We start from the raw sequence: 16986 nt of genomic DNA, 5'->3' as shown, positions 1-16986 counted from the left end.
ATGGGCAAAGACCCGCTGGTGCTAGGGGGGCAGATGTTTGTGCAGGGATTTGGGGGAGGCAGGGGTGCGAGGTGGGACCAGGGGTACGGGGGGTGGGCAGGGGTTTCTTCCCCAGCCCAGTGCTTTGGGGATTTGGACCAGGAGGGGATCTTGAGGTGCTTGGAGCTCTGAGAATTCTGGAGCATATTGGGGTCCCTGTGATGGAGACTCAGGCACCTGGAGATCCTGATGATGGAGGCTCAGGCACCTGGGAGTCCCGAGAATGGAGGTTTAGGAATCTGGAAATCCTGGTGTTGGTGGTTCAGGCACCTGGGGGTCCTGGTGATGGAGGTTCAGCAGAGCCAGGTCTTGCCACCAGCCCTTGTGGGAGAGAGGACACAGGAGCTGCCGTGAACAGGGAGCTGTGCAGAGCGTTTCAGGCCTAAAATCCCTGAAAAACCATTTTACTCATTAAAAATGGGACATGTTTAGAGTTGCTCCGAAATACTTATTCCTTCCCCAGAAGCTGCAAGATCCTCCTGGCTTGCAGGTTCACTCCCTGCTTATAGGAGCCATTAATTTCTCTCCTTCACGGAGAAAAAGTCTGATCTTTATTTTAACTCTTGTCTTTCTGGAAATACCACTTTTCCCCTCCCTCTTCCCCAGCCGTATCTCATCTTCTCATCCCAGAGGAGCCCAGAGCCCTGCGGTGAAGCAGGAGCAGAGCAGCGCTGGCCACCAAGCAAGGGACATGTCCCAGCGTTGGGGAGGATTTAGGGTCAAGAGAAATATTCCATCCATGTGTGCACCCATCCAAATTGAAACAAGAGTTGAGGAGCATCCATGGCCCCTGTGGTGGTGGCACCTATGGACCCACTGGAAATCACTGGGTGTCCTCAGTGTCACAGCATGGGGTGTGCCAACACAGTTTGATGTTCACACATATGAGAGGCTGCAAATTAAAGCAGTTTGTACCTTCACCACTCCAAACATACAATGGTGGGACTGGTACTTTAGAGCAAAGAACTGTCTTGCTGGGTTTTGCCAGTGTTGGCTCTAATGGATGTTGCAGGGACAGAGATTTTGGCAGCCCTGGCAGGACTTGGCCCATGTGAACCTCATGAAGTTCAACGAGGTCAAGTGCAAGATCCTGCACCTGGGTTGGGGCAACCCCCAGTATGAACACAGGCTGGGGGATAAGTGGATGGAGAGCAGCCCCAAGGAGAAGGACTTGGGGGTACTGGTGGATGAAGAATTGGACATGATCTGGCAATGTGCACTCACAGCCCAGAAAGCCAACCATCTCCTGGGCTGCATCAAGAGAAGTGTGGCCAGCAGGTCGAGGGAGGGGATTCTCCCCCTCTATTCCCCTCTGGTGACACCCCCCCAGAGCCCTGCATCCAGCTCTGGGGTCCCCAGCACAGGACAGACATGGAGCTGTTGGAGCGGGGCCAGAGGAGGGACACGGAAATGGTCCGAGGGCTGGAGCAGCTCTGCTGGGGCAAAAGGCTGAGAGAGTTGGGGGGGTTCAGCTGGAGAAGAGAAGGCTCCGGGGAGACCTTAGAGCAGCCTTTCAATATTTCAAACAGGTGTGTAAGAAAGACAGAGAGAGACTTTTTACCAGCGCCTGTAGTGACAGCACAAGGGGTAGCAGTTTTAAACTAAACAGGGCAGATTTAGGTTAGATCTAAGGCAGAAATTGTTCCCTGTGAGGGTGGTAAGGCCCTGGCACAGGTTGCCCAGAGAAGCTGTGGCTGCCCCCTCCCTGGAAGGGTTCAAGGCCAGGTTGGACGGGGCTTTGGGAAACCTGGGCTAGTGGAAGGTGTCCCTGCCCGGGGCAGGGGGGTTGGAACTGGATGATCTTTAAGATCCCCTCCACCCCAAAGCGTTCTGTGATTCCATGACTTCAGTGGGGCTGGACGTCCTGGGAGCAGCTTCACTCCACCTGGCAGTGGCTCAGCGAGGACTGGGGCATTTAGACTTTTACCCCCATGAGGGCTGGTCCCACACTAAGGGTCTTGGCTGATTGGAAAGTGGGGAGACGTCTCCATCTTCGCGCTGGTTGACTGCCAAACTCCCCTTTCCCACAGAATTAGGGGACATATGGGGTGAAATGAGATCCTGAAGGTTTTTCTTTTTTATTTCTTTGTCGATGAATTAACCTCTGTTTTCCCCCTTCTCTAGAGCAGAATAAGCTTTTGTTTAAGGCAATAAGCTGCAGAGATACTGGCTTCTTGTGTTTATGTTTTCCATTTCCAGGCAAATCCCACTTTGGAGCCTCCTGAACATGAGTCTGGGAACTGAACATCCCAACCGCAGCGAGCCATGGTGGACTGAGGATCAGAATAGAAGATTGTTTTTACACAGGGGATTTAACAGCCTGGGTTTGGCTTCTGATGTCCATCCAAAGCACGCGGGCGGAGAAGGAATGCTCTGTTTTCAGTCTGCAATGGAGTCACTGTTTTAATTTTAGCTTCTCCAGAGCAAAGCTGTAAGCAAGACGTTACTAAAGCAAAGCACCCTACGGAGGCTGGAAAGGGCAGAGGTACTGGAGCCTCCCTGCTCGCTGGCCCACAGAGCCAAGGGGTACTGGGGTGCCCCCCTAAACTGGTGATGCTGAGCACCCAAAAATCCATGTGTCCTTCTTAAAAACCCCGCTGTGACTCATCTGTGCAGGTCAAAGAAGGCGTTGGGACACCACAGAGCTGCCAGTGCCGATGCCGGGGGGGGCAGAGCTGTGCTCAAGGAGGAGACATGAACACACCAAAGGACCTTCATTTTGCAAGAGCAAAGCTCCGTCAGGAGGTGAGGAGGTGCCAATAAACCCTCAGCAAAACACAGAGGAGCTTCAGTGGGTGCAATTTATGTGTATGGCAGGAAAAGTTGATCCCAGGAGGAATCAAGTAAGTTTAATTTCTTCTGCAGCTTTCCAGGGTTGATAGTTACTGCTGGATGTGAGCATCCAGCCAGGTCAAAACAAACCAAGAAAGGTTTCAAAATTTCACCACCTTCTTCCTGAGTGTCCTTTCCTCTCTGCCAGGGCTTGCAAACAAATAGCCGATGTCACTTTTCCTTCAATAGCTGCTGTAAGATCCAGCAAATGACACGTCTCAAGTCACTAACTCACAACTCAGTATTTGTTGAGAACAGTTTGCTTCCCTTCTCTTTGGCGGTATTGTGAAATTCCTGAAACCTTGTTGCACCGAAAGGATTTGCAAATGTTTTTAGCAATGAACCCCTGAGCGGCAGGTCGTGCAACGTGGGAATGTTGCAATGGCAGCCGGTGTTGCAATGGTGGTGGCCGGGGACAAGCACAGATCCCCGGCTGGTTGTGGTCTCCATCCAAACTCCACCAAGCAATGCGGTCAGCAGTGCAGGCTGAACAGAAAACCGTATTTCTAACGCAAACATTTACAATTGTCAATGTATGGATTTCTTTCATAACCTTTCCAAGCAGGGAAAAGTCCAACACCCAAACACTTGGTAGGCAAAGTCCTCCCCCCTTCACAACCGAAGCTGGACTAATATGAATTTTTTTCATGTGAACAAATATTTATGAAGATGCTGCCATGGTCTTGTGCCGCGTTGGTCATACCCTTTGGAAATGAGGCACTTACTGCATGGGAAACAGCCACGGAAACCAGGAGCTGGTGGGGTTTGAACTTGAAAGGCCCTTGAATGACTCGAGCGTGTCCAGAGAAGGGCAACGGAGCTGGTGCAGGGTCTGGAGCACAGGTCTGATGGGGAGCGGCTGAGGGAACTGGGGGGGTTTAGTGTGGAGAAGAGGAGGCTGAGGGGAGACCTCATCGCCCCCTACAACTCCCTGACAGGAGGGTGCAGAGAGGGGGGCTGAGTCTCTTGAGCCAAGGAACCAGCGGCAGGCCAAGAGGGAATGGCCTCAAGCTGCGCCAGGGCAGGGTCAGACTGGCTCTTAGGAAGGATTTCTTTGCAGAAGGGGTTGTTGGGCGTTGGAATGGGCTGCCCAGGGCAGGGGGGGAGTCCCCATCCCTGGAGGGGTTGAAGAGTCGGGTTGAGCCAGCGCTGAGGGATCTGGTGGAGTTGGGAACGGTCAGGGTGAGGTTCATGGTTGGACTGGAGGAGCTTCAAGGGCTTTTCCAACCTGGATGATTCTGTGGTTCTGCAAGTCAGTGCGGTCACAGACATCTCCTTGGTCAGTAAAGGAAAATTCATTTTTCTGTGGGGTGTCATTAGCCCGTAGGATCCCCTGCCCCACAGAGCAGAGGGCTTGGGATGTTGCCAAATTAATTGAGGTGTAGCTGCTCTTGCTGCTTAGAAAGGTTTATGGTTCGTGGTTGGTCCTTGCTGTCTCCATGAAAGATCAAACAGTCCCTATATCACCGGGTGAATGTGGAGGATTAAAAAGAGGCTTCGCTCTCTGTCCTCACTTTAAATATCTTGGAAAATAATCACACTGGCTGGGAATGACAGCAACATGGAAGCACACAGATCATCGCTCTGATTCCTCCCTTTCCCCAAATACATGTATTTAGGTCTGCGTGCAGCTCATGCAACAGCAGTGAGACTCCAGGCGAGAAAGAGGGCCAAAAAATAGGTATCACAGCAGAAGACTAGTGCCCACTTGATAAATGACAGTGGCTTTTCCTTTAGGATCATGCAGCAGTTTCTCTTTCTGTTACTGACATTTTCCTCTCTGTTTTCCATCTAACCCAGGAGACATCTCCTTCCCTTGAGCCCGCACTCTTGAGTCTTGCTATTATCAGCAAAAATGGGATTCTAGAGTTTGTTTGCCCTTGGGAAGCACTTTTTTTCCCTCAAGTTAAAATAGCAAAAACTTTTTGGAGAAGAAGTAACTTTCTTTGGTGGTAAACAGCTGCTGAGCTCCTCTTGCAGCTGGAGGCTGAGCGTGTCCATGCGTTGCTGTATGAGCGGTGCTCGCACTCCGAATTGCAGCAGCACGCAGAGCCCAAGACGATGTCAGGAAGAGCTGAAACTGATAAGCTGATGCTCCAAAGGGGTTAAAACCAGAAGTGGGACACAAAAGAAGATCCTAGATGGTGAGCCTGGGAGAAAATGCTGCCCGACTGCTGGACCATGGGTGAGGTGGTTTGTATCTACGTCAGGTCTCCACTGCACAGCAGGGCTGCAGGACGCAGGGTGCAGCCTGAGCTCAGTCCTTTGTTCACCTCTTCCATATAAGACCACTTGGTTCTTAGGATGATTAGAGGGGTCTATTTAGTTTCAATCCTAAATATAATAATCCAGTACTATCTTCTTCTGTTGCAAGGTCCTGCACTTGACTTGGAGCAATCCCCGGTATCAACACAGGCTGGGGGATGAGTGGATGGAGAGCAGCCCCAAGGAGAAGGACTTGGGAGTACTGGTGGGTAAAAAATGGGACATGACCTGGCAACGTGCACTTGCAGCCCAGAAAGCCAACTGTATCCTGGGCTGTGTCCCAAGCAGCGTGGCCAGCAGGTCGAGGGAGGGGATTCTCCCCCTCTACTCTGCTCTGGTGAGACCCCCCCGCAGCCCTGCGTCCAGCTCTGGGGTCCCCAGCACAGGACAGACATGGAGCTGTTGGAGCGGGACCAGAGGAGGGACACGGAAATGGTCTGAGGGCTGGAGCAGCTCTGCTGGGGGGAAAGGCTGAGAGAGTTGGGGGGGTTCAGCTGAAGAAGAGAAGGCTCCGGGGAGACCTTAGAGCAGCCTTTCAATATTTAAAACAGGTGTGTAAGAAAGACAGAGAGAGACTTTTTACCAGCGCCTGTAGTGACAGCACAAGGGGTAACAGTTTTAAACTAAACAGGGTAGATTTAGATCAGATCTAAGGAAGAAATTGTTCCCTGTGAGGGTGGGGAGGCCCTGGCACAGGTTGCCCAGAGAAGCTGTGGCTGCCCCCTCCCTGGCAGGGTTCAAGGCCAGGTTGGACGGGGCTTTGGGCAACCTGGGCTAGTGGAAGGTGGCCCTGCCCGTGGCAGGGGGGTTGGACTACATGACCTTCAGAAATCCCTTCCAACTTATGATTCAGTGATTCTTGCTTGAATAAGTCTTCTTTTTCCTGCAACAGTGCCTTCTTCCTCTGACTCATTTGCAGAGAGCAGCCGTATCATCTCTTGGTGTGCAAGGCTAAGAAAACTCAGCTGGTTTGGGCACCTCTACTGAGAGGCTCTGCACTCCCCAGAGTATCTCAGCAACCATTCCCTACACCTCTTCCAGTCCGAATGTATTTATCTAACAAAGCCATGGCATGGTGCACACTGTTAGTTTCCACCACTATCTTGTGCAATGGTGTTACTTGTTCCTTGTCTCTAACGGAAACCTGTCTTACAATCCTCTCTGTGGTCAATTTTCTCCCTTTTTTTAATTTTATTTTTGTCTTTGTATTGCTTGAGTCTAGCCAGCAAGCTGCTGCTGCTACTAAAACTATCTCCTCTGTCTGCTGCTTGGCCTGTGTCACGCTTCCTCCTGAAGCTTTGCATCAGCTCCTGGTCTCCTTCCACAGCAAATTGAGATGCCTCATCTTCCTCCTAAGTGCCTGCACAGCTCCCCCAGGCTCCCCCAGGGGCTGGGTGAGCTCCTGCCACCTGAGCAACGCATTTCCCAGAAACAGGCATCTGGACAGCGTGAGACTGGTCTGAGTGGGAGGCAGAGATTTCTCAGCAGCTGGAGCTTGGATTTAGGTCTTCTTTCTAAATCAGGGGCTTTCCTCTTGTGATCAGCTGGACTCAGAGCTGTGGGCATTCTGAAACAGTGCGGGTTTGTGCTCGGGTTAGAGCAATACAGGTCCATGCTACTATAAAGGAGTTCCCCGTGTTGTTCTTCTCCCATGGACCTCTGTCCCATCATTTGCACTCCTGGGACTGCATGGTGAATCTTGTTAGAGACCAGATCAAGCTGAAAATTAAACCAGAAGGAAAAGAGGGACAAGGAGAGGGAGAGGGAGAAGGAGGAGAGGGAGAAGGAGAGGGAGAAGGAGGAGAGGGAGAGGGAGAAGGAGAGGGAGAGGGAGAAGGACAGGGAGAAGGACAGGGAAAAGGAGGAGAAGGAGAGGGAGAAGAAGGAGAGGGAAAGGGAGAAGAAGGAGGAGAGGGAGAAGGAGAGGGAGAAGGAGAGGGAGAAGGAGAGGGAGAAGAGGGAGAGGGAGAAGGAGAAGGAGAAGGAGAATAAGAAGGAGAGGAAAAAGGAGAAGGAAGAGAAGGAGAGGGAGAAGGAGAAGAGGGAGAGGAAGAGGGAGAAGGAGAGAGATCGGGAGAGGGGGAAGAAGGAGAGGAAAAAAGGGAAGAGAAGGAGAGGGAGAAGGAGAGGGAGAAGGAGAGGGAGAAGGAGAAGAGGGAGAAGGAGAAGAGGGAGAGGAAGAAGGAGAAGGAGAGGGAGAGGGAGAAGAAGGAGAGGAAAAAAAGGAAGAGAGGGAGAAGGAGAAGGAGAAGGAGAAGTTCTGCAGCCAGATGATATCTGACAAGTCCATGCAGTGGCCGTACAAGCACTGGTGTTGGTGAAGGAGGGAACAGGGAACTCAGCTTAGGACTCTTCTCCTCACGATGCTTCAGCAGAACGATGCAGGACACAACCGCTGGGACTAGACGTGCAAGATGCCACGGAGCCCCCAAGACTGCAGAAACAGAGGTTGAAAACAAGCTGAGGAGGATGCCTAAATCAGAGGCCCCAGCAGGGTTCTGCATGTATCAACCACCCCCAGGAGCACACCTTAAATCTTCCCGTCTTCCCCAGGTAACCTCTCCTCTGGATGGAAAATTTTTCCTTGAATCTCCTTTGTTGCAAATGTGCCTGCTCTACTAGCACCAGTGTGCATCAAGCACACTTGATTAGATATCTATTTCTAATATAATTTCCCTTTTTAAAAATCAAAACCTGAAAATCTTTCAGCTTTTCTTTATAGGCAATGTTTTTTTAACCTTTACTCTTCTGATTTTTCCCTTCCTTCTAGCTTCTCACCAATTTTTCTACATTTTAATTAACACATCTCCCCATCACTACAGGCTTGGGGAGGGGTGGCTGGAGCTGTCTGGAAGAAAAGGATCTGGGGGTTCTAATTGACAAGCAGCTGAACAGGAGCCAGCAGTGTGCCCAGGTGGCCAAGAAAGCCAACGGCATCCTGGCTTGTGATAGAAATAGTGTGACCAGCACAAGTAGGGAGGTGATAGTCCCCCTGTGCTCTGCACTGGTGAGGCCACACCTGGAGTGTTGTGTCCAGTTTTGGGCACCTCAATACCAGAGAGATCTCGAGGTGCTGGAGCGAGTGCAGAGGAGGGCAACGAGCTGGGGAAGGGCCTGGAGAATAAATCCTGTGAGGAGCGATGGAAGGAGCTGGGACTGTTCAGTGTGAGGAGGAGAAGGCTGAGGGGAGACCTCATCACTCTACAGCTCCCTGAAAGGACGTTGTAGAGAGGTTGGTGCTGGTCTCTTCTCCCAGGGAATTAGTGACAGAACAAGAGGGAACGGCTTTAAACTGCACCAGGGGAGGTTCAGACTGGGCATGAGGAACAAATGTTTCCCAGCAAGAGTGGTCAGAGAGTGGAATAGGCTGCCCAGGGAGGGGGTGGAGTCCCCATCCCTGGGTGTGTTTAAGGGTCGTTTGGATGAGCTGTGGGGGGATGTGGGGTAGGGGAGAACTTTGTAGAGTCAGGCTGATGGTTGGACTCGATGATCCCGAGGGGCTTTTCCAACCTGAAGGATTCTGTGAAAGCTTGATATAATGCTCCAGCTGAGACTCAGAGGTGCCTCCCCCCCCTCCCGCCCCCCGAGAGAATAATCATTCTGCTGTCCTATACACAACATTCCCGCAAATGGATCCCAGGCAGTGCTGGGTGTTTTAGGCAGAGCAGGAGGATCTGGGGATCCTGGGAGATCCCTGTGCCTTTGTAAACCTGCTGGCAGGAGCAGGCAGCAGAAACACCAGTGCCTCCCACTCACCCTGTCATCAGGCCTCTGCAATCTGCTGGTGCAGCGCTTAACGAAGTTGGGTGTTTTAGCTTGTCTCAGCAAGTTTACAGAAAGCCATCGAGAGACTCCAGACTAAACCAAAGCTGATGAGGCCATGATTTCAAACGTGTGAGCAGCTTAATTGGGTCCTATTGCACGCCTGTCACTGGATCGGCAGTACGGGTGATGTTTAAGGCCATTAGAGGGATTAGCACCATGTTTATTCTGGGCTGAATGAGACAATTTAATTTCTCTTAAATGTGCTACCCTCCCCAGGGCGTTTTCTCATGCACAGACACCCTGCCAGCACAGCGTCAAAAAATCTGCACTTGCTTTTTACTGTTTTTTTAATTAAATTAGACTTACAAACAAGTGTCATACAAGCGTGGTGCTATGAACAAAGAACGAGTGCCATGAATTCCTGTAGCTTTCAGATGTGTTGCTTGTAACAGGCATCGAGCCGGTGAGGCGGCTGAATGGGTAATGCTTCCTCACGGTGGGCTGAAAAGGAAAAAAAATGTTTATTTTAGTGATGCAGCATCCTTATCTCTCCTTTGCCCTTTGCTCAGGGGAGATATGTGCAAGTACAGCATGTCCTGAGGCACGATGCTCCTCTCCGTTCCCTGGAGAAGATCCAGTTCATGCTTATGACGATGTCCCTGCTCCTCTGGATGCCCCCACCCCACCAAAGCTTTCCTTCTGGGGAGCACCCAAGGAGCATCAGAGGAGGATCCCAAGTGGCCTGAGACCCTCCAGCACTGCCTTGCCCCATACATTGCTTTTTCTAGATACATATTTTGGTGTAGATTGGCAAAACAGGGTGCACTGCTTTTAGCTCACTCTTTGCTGAGGTTGGGTTTTGTGGGAGTGGTGGATACATGGCTTCCCTATGTTAAAAATTAGCTTTTCCTCTGTGTGCGCTGAATTAATTTCAATTCAGAGCAGCCCGTTCTAGCTCATTTATGCAAGCCACTCGAATTCTTGTGCCAGCACAAGGGAGGGAACAAGCAGCTGGGAGCGGAGGAGGCTTCTTTTGGCAGAAGTGCCAATTTCTGCCAGTTTAAAGCAGTTACAAAACTCTAGGTGGGGCTTCGTGATTGATTAAAGCTGAACTGAGGCCGCCCAAAGGGAAGAGATCCGTTATCTTTGCCTGCCTGGTCCCCAGCCCGTTCCTTTACCTGCAGGACTTTGCGACAGGAGAAGCTGCCAGGGTTTTTCTGCAGTCTTAGGGCTTTGGGGGAGGCTAATAAGGGCCAAGCTCCCTGATTGCTTTGATTTTGAAGCCTTTGCTACCATCTGTATAAAGTGATCTATTCCTACCGGCTGGCTCTTCCCCATATTCCGCCGCTGAATTGCTTTAAAAGGCCACTAAACACACCGTAAATAATTTACTAAATCTACCTTTCCGAGCAGGCAAATCATGGGCTTGCCCTGGGGACGTTATTTGATCAGAGCCGGGACAGGCAGAACTCCCTAACTGTGACGGGAAGCGAGATGTCCCAAGGGACAGCTTCTGGTTTAAATGATTTGAGGTTGATGATCGGTTGCTTTTATAAAGTTCCCATCATGGCAGCGTGTCCTGGTTTCGGCTGGGGTAGAGCTAATTGTTTTGTTGGTTTTTTTTCTTCCTTCTTAGTAGATAGCGCAGTGTTTTGGATTCAGTATGGGATTCGATATGAGAAGAATGTTGATAATCTCCTGAGGTTTTTAGTTGTTGCTAAGAAATCAAGGACTTCTCAACTTCTCATGTCCTGCCAGTGCGCAGGTACACAAGAAGCTGCAGGGGAGCAGAGCCAAAACAACAGCCCCAAACTGGCCAATGGAATATTCCATATGATCTAACGTCAAGCTTGGTATATAGATAAGGGATGAGCAGGAAGCTCCACTCAGGTTTTTGGGACGGTGGTTTCAGGATTCTCTTTTCTCTGGGATCACTAACCAGGAACGGGCTGGGCATTGGTCAGTGTGTGGTGAGCGATCACATGGTACATTATCTGTTTGTATTTTCTATTATTACTATTATCATTATTATTTTAATTTTATTTCTATTATTAAATTGTTTTTCCCTCAACCTATGAGTCTCCTTACCCCTCTAACTCTGTTGGCCGTTCCCTGGGGGTGGGGGAGGCTGAGGGGCTCCGTGGTGTTTGGCTGCTGGTCGGGTTTCAACCACGACAGAGTGTATAGAAGGAAACTACACTGTGCTGGTGCAGCTACTTGGCTCACCTTTTTTTTTTTTTCCCCCCAAAGTTGTTTAAAAAATAATTTTAGGCTGGATTTTTATCTCCTTTGCAGACTTGAGGTTCTATTGTGGCTTTATTTAAAGTTATGGGGTTTATTCCCTAAGGGAAGAATGAAATTATTCTGAAAACAAACTTCTTAAGGATAATGTCCATATAAATTATAAAATATAACAACAACCAATTAAAACAACAACCCCCAGCAGCGCTACAGGCTTGGGGAGGAGTGGCTGGAGAGCTGCCAGTCAGAGAGGGACCTGGGGGGAATTGATAATGAGCCAGCAGTGTGCCCAGGTGGCCAATGAGGCCAATGGCGTCTTGGCTTGTGTCAGCACTAGCGTGGCCAGCAGGGACAGGGAAGGTATCTGACCCCTGTGCTCGGCACTGGTGAGGCTGCCCCTTCATGAGTGGGTTCAGTTTTGGGCCCCTCACTCCAAAAAGGCCCTTGAATGACTCGAGCGTGTCCAGAGAAGGGCAACGGAGCTGGTGCAGGGTCTGGAGCACAGGTGTGATGGGGAGCGGCTGAGGGAACTGGGGGGGTTTAGTGTGGAGAAGAGGAGGCTGAGGGGAGACCTCCTGGCCCTCTGCAACTGCCTGAAAGGAGGGTGCAGAGAGGGGGGCTGAGTCTCTTGAGCCAAGGAACCAGCGGCAGGCCAAGAGGGAATGGCCTCAAGCTGCGCCAGGGCAGGGTCAGACTGGCTCTTAGGAAGTATTTGTTTGCAGAAGGGGTTGTTGGGCGTTGGAATGGGCTGCCCAGGGCAGGGGGGGAGTCCCCATCCCTGGAGGGGTTGAAGAGTCGGGCTGACCCAGCACTGAGGGATCTGGTGGAGTTGGGAACGGTCAGGGTGAGGTTCATGGTTGGACTGGAGGATCTTCAAGGTCTTTTCCAACCTCGATGATTCTGGGATTCTGCGAAATTTTGTTCTCTGGTTGTGCTCTCAGTTGGATGGATACACTTTGTGGATATTCCTGATTTGTACTGGTAACAAGGGGCCATCTGACTTTCAGGTTGGCGGACATGCTCAGGGGGGAGAGTTCAGGTCAAAGAAAATCTTTCTAGGGCATAGGGACTGGGACTGGACCTAAAAAAACTGCTCTTGATTTGCCCCTAGCTTCTGGGAGGAATTGAGAAATGGGGGGGAATGTGAACTGTTCTGAAAGCTGCCCATGAAACGTGTTACAAAACGTGACTTTCAGAGTCACTTAACCCCTTTTCTTGCTTAACTAGAAGATGCAAACTCCTGTGCCCAAATGATGTCTCAAAATTACCCTGACTGCAGCAGCTATTTTACTCTACTGCTGCTGAAGCCTTGCCGGCACATCTATCACACAACAAAGACTTTAAATTAAGAACGAAACTTGCCCGTTCTTGCAGGAAGATGAAAACATCTATGATTTTCTCCACTAATGCAAGCAACCTTTGCAGCTCAGCGTCGGGACTAGTTCTCCTGCAAAACATTTTAAACTATTACAGCCGAAGTATGAGAAATAAGACTTGCAAGGCTGACATGTGAAATTTAAATTTCCTTGCTGGAGATGGTCCTGTGGGGTCACCAGGATGTCCTCGCCCTCATGTCTGCAGGCTGGGGGGGTGGTGGGCTGTGGGCAGATGCTGGTTATGGGAGAGGCCAGAGATGGGTGGGGGGGCCTGGCTGGGCAGGGGACAGGGGATGGGGACAGCTGGACCAGGGTGAGGTGGGGACAGGAGATGGGGAGAGCTGGAGCAGGCTGGGCTGGGACAAGGGACAGCTGGGATAGCCCAGGCTGGGGACAGGGGGATGGGGATGTTGTCCCTCAAACAGGGTTCGGCACCCGGTGTGCAATAGGCCAATATTACACACAGAGCCAAGATATTTATTTATTCCATGTTTGCTAAAAGTGGGTGCTAGGTGGTAATTCCACAAAGCCAGCACACTGCACAAAAGAACTTGGCTGTATTTATACATTTCAAACTACACGAATACACGTTTACTGTGATGACCATTGCTTAGTTTCTTATCACTTTGCCCCTCATTGGTTAGTGATATTTAAATTAGTCTCGCTTGTTATGTAAATTAGAACAGACACTCCTTACAGGTGTGGGGGGGTGCACGTCTTTTTGGTCTTGAATTGAGTCGGTGGTCGTGGTCTCCCCATGCCACCTTTACCTTTCCCCTAGTTATTGCTGATTTTTGCTGACTTCATGCTTCTCAGGCAGTCATCCAGACTTCGGTGCCTTCTGGGGCACGATGTTCCCCTCTTATCAATCTTCTGGCTCCTCGTCAAGGCTAAAGTTGTTAGCAAGGTCTGCATCGTTTATACAAAGTATCAGGCTGACACCATAGAGCCAATGTTTAGTGGTCCTCCTCAGAAAATCAGTGCAGTCCACTTGATCCTAAATTAAAGTGTCACTACAGCTCAGGCATTAAATCGAACATATGGCTTTACTTAGTTTACAGGGACAGCTGGTCAGCAGGGACAGGGGATGGGGACAGCTGAGCCAGGCTGAGACTGGGGACACGGGACAACCAGGGTAGCCCAGGCTGTGGACAGGTGGGTCAGGCTGAGACTGGGGACAAGAGACAGCTCGGATAGCCCAGAGTGGGGACAGTGGATGGGGACAGGTGGACCAGGCTGAGGTGGGGACAGCCAGGGTAGCCCAGGCTGGGCACAGCGACTGGGGACAGCTGGGCCAGGCTGGGCTGGGCTGGGGAAAAGAGACAGCTGAGATAGCCCAGGTTGGGGACAGGAGATGGGGACAGCTGGACCAGGCTGAGGTAGGGACATGGAACATCCAGGGTAGCCCAGGCTGGGCACAGGGGCTGGGGACAGCTGGGCCAGGCTGGGCTGGGGACAAGAGACAACTGGGATAGCCCAGATTGGGGACAGGAGATGGGGACAGCCAGGATAGCCCAGATTGGGCACAGGGAATGAGGAGAGCTGGACCAGGCTGGGGTGGGGTCAGGGGACAGCCAAGGTAGGCCAGGCTGGGGACAGGGACTGGGGACAACTGGACCAGGCTGAGACTGCAGATGAGGTACAGCTGCGATAGCTCAGATTGGGGACAGGGGACAGCTGGATCAGGCTGAGGTGAGGACAGGGGCCAGCTAGGGTAGCCTAGGCTGGGCACAGGGGGTGGGGACAACTGAACTAGGCTGGGGACAAGAGACAACTGGGATAATCAGACGGGGCACAGGGGATGGGAACAACTGGACCAGGCTGAGATGGGGACAGGGGACAGCCAGGGTAGCCCTGACTGGGGACAGGGGCTGGGGACAGTTGGGCCAGGCTGAGACTGTGAACAACAGACAACTGGGATAGCCCAGATTTGGGACAGGGGATGGGGACAGCCAGGAGAGCCCAGACTGGGCACAGGGGATGGGGAGAGCTGGACCAGGCTGAGGTGGGGACAAGTGGACCAGACTGAGGTGGGGACAGGGGCCAGCCAGGGTAGCTCAGGCTGGGGACAGGGGCTGGGGACAACTAGGCCAGGCTGGGCGCAGGACAGAGGTTGGGGCCAACCGGGCCAGCCCGGGCTGGGGACCGGGGGCGGAGGGAGCCGGAGCCAGCCGGGCCCCGGGGCTCGGCGCAGGGCTCCTGGGCCCGGGTTCAGGCCTCGCCGGGAACTCGCAGGCCTGAAGTGGCACCTCCGTTGCTAAGCGACGGCCGCGGCGGTTGCGGGAGTCACGTGACCGTGACGGCGCGCGCGCTCACGTGACCGGCCAACGGCCGGCGCGGAGCGATGACGCTGCGGTGCGGGGCGGTGCGGGAGCGCTGCGGGGATGGAGGAGAGGGAGAGGCTGTGGCGGCAGATCCGCCTGCTGCAGGGTACGGCCGGGATGGCGGCGGGGGGCTGTGAGGAGACCCCGGAGTCCGGAAGGGGAGGGGGGAGGGGGGCGGGTTGTGAGGGGGGACCCGGGAGACGGAGGGGGGAGGGACGTGTTGTGAGGGGACCCCAGAGTCTGGGGGGGAGGGGGGTGGGGAGGAGGGTTGTGAGGGGACCCGGAGGGGGAGAGGGGAGGGGCGGGTTGTGAGGGGACTCCGGAATCTGAGAGGGGGAGGGGTGGGTTGCGAGGGGACCCCAGATTCAGGGAGGGGGAGGGGCGGGTTGTGAGGGGACCCCAGAGTCCTGTGGGGGGGAAGGGGCGGCTGTGAAGGGGATCTGGAGGGTGGGGGGTGGAAGGAGCGGGTTGTGAGAGAGGACCTGGGAAGCCTGGGGGGAGGGGAGAGCTGTGAAGGGGACCTTGGGAGTCTGGGAGGGGGGAGGGGAACGGAGAGGACCCTGGGGAAGGGGGAGGGGAGGGCTGAGGCCTGGGAAGGGCCCAAGGGATGGGGGAGGTGGAGAGGACCCAGGAGTGCTCAGGAGAAGGGGGGAGGGGAGAGGACCCAGCAGTCCCCGGTGGGCTAAGACAGGGAGGGAACAGAGACTAGAGACCGCTGGGTGGTTTGGGGGGCCCCACGGAGGGTGTGGGGGGGATCTCGGCGCTGCTGGCCCCTGCAGGGTCTGTGACCGTCGGGGCTGGGGGCTGAGGTGTCCCCAGCCCTGCAGCCCCCGGGGCTGGTGGCACAGAGGTGGCATGTGGCCCTCGCCCTCTGTCCCTTGACTCCTCAGCATGGTGAAGGAGCGTGGGGGGGGGGATATGTATTTGCATGCCCTTTCCTAGCTCTGGTGAGCATCAGTGCTTATTCTTAGCACTATCTCGCTCTATTTATAGACCCCAAGGTAATTTTTCCTCATTAGTAAAGCTACAAACTCTGCTCAGGCCTTGTGGGGGATTTGCCTCTGTCCAGGAGCTCCTATGTGGGGGCGTGTGATGAGAGGGAGGAAAACACGGTCCTCGCCTCCTCCAGGAGAGATCTGCTCTTCCAGCAGCTCTGTGAACCCTCACGTAGGAAAAACTTTTCTATGTTGACATGTCCCTAAAATAAAGGCTCAAAAAATCCTTTAATGGAAGAACTTTTCTATGCTGACATGTCCCTAAAATAAAGGCTCAAAAATCCTTTGATAATCCCTTTTGTTAGCAGGGTTTTCTAAACACTAAGGCTTAACAACAAGTGCAGGCCTTCCCTAATTGATGTGTATCTATCATCCAAATGACTTTGTTAGTCGACCAAAGCACCGGGGAGGTGTGGTGGCTTGGCAGAGGGATGTGCAGTGACCCCACAGCAAAGCTGGGGCCTCCTCAGAGCCTCCTTGAAGAAGAGCCATGAAATTGGTGAAGGATCTAGAGCACAAGTCTTATGGGGAGCGGCTGAGAGAACTGGGGGGGTTTAGTCTGGAGAAGAAGAGGCTGAGGGGAACCTTATTGCTCTCTACAACCACCTGAAAGGAGGGTGCAGAGAGGTGGGTGTTGGTCTCTTTTCCTGAGTAACAAGTGATAAGATGAAAGGAAATGGCCTCAGGTTGTGCCAGGGCAGGTTTAGATTGGATATTAGGAAAAATTTCTTCACCAAAAGGCTTATCAAGCTTTGGAACAGGCTGCTCAGGGAAGTGATGGAGTCACAGTCCCTGGAGGTGTTTAAACGATGTTTAGATGTGGTGTGTAGGGATGTGGTTTAGTGGTGGACTTGGCAGTGTGGGGTTAATGGTTGGACTCGGTGATCTTAAAGGTCTTTTTCAACCTAAATGACTCTGTGCTTTGTGTTTGGGGCTGGCTGTGCTGGGCTCTGTGTATGAGCAGACCCTCAGAGACTGCTCTGAAAAGATATCTGGAAATAAAATCAGCATTTTTTAAAAAAATCAAGCTCCAGAAACAATAATTCAAGCATCCCTTTTGGCAGATTAAAAAAAGAGCGTAAAGGGGCAAAATGTGGCTGACAGCACTAGTGCAGTGTGTTAAGGGTCCGTTGGTGAGTCTGTGGCTCA

At 52.5% G+C, this 16986-nt stretch overlaps 1 protein-coding gene across 8 annotated transcripts in view; it reads left to right on the top strand.

Moving 5' to 3' along the window:
• Positions 1 to 14872: 14872 nt before the first annotated feature.
• The window catches only part of ZC3H3 (zinc finger CCCH-type containing 3), a 202052-nt gene continuing 199938 nt past the window's right edge, over positions 14873 to 16986 (top strand). For all 8 annotated transcript variants that reach the window (XR_012631543.1, XM_074889093.1, XM_074889078.1 and 5 more), the window contains exon 1: positions 14873 to 14948. Coding sequence is in view for 7 of the 8 variants with exons in the window: in XM_074889093.1 (XP_074745194.1) it covers positions 14903 to 14948 (46 nt within the window). In the remaining variant the exon portion in view is untranslated. The remainder of the gene's footprint in view (positions 14949 to 16986) is intronic.

This window comes from Strix uralensis, chromosome 1 (assembly GCF_047716275.1).
Source record: "Strix uralensis isolate ZFMK-TIS-50842 chromosome 1, bStrUra1, whole genome shotgun sequence".
In the NCBI taxonomy this organism is placed as follows: Eukaryota; Metazoa; Chordata; class Aves; order Strigiformes; family Strigidae; genus Strix; species Strix uralensis.
This window is presented reverse-complemented; position numbering and strand designations above follow the sequence as displayed.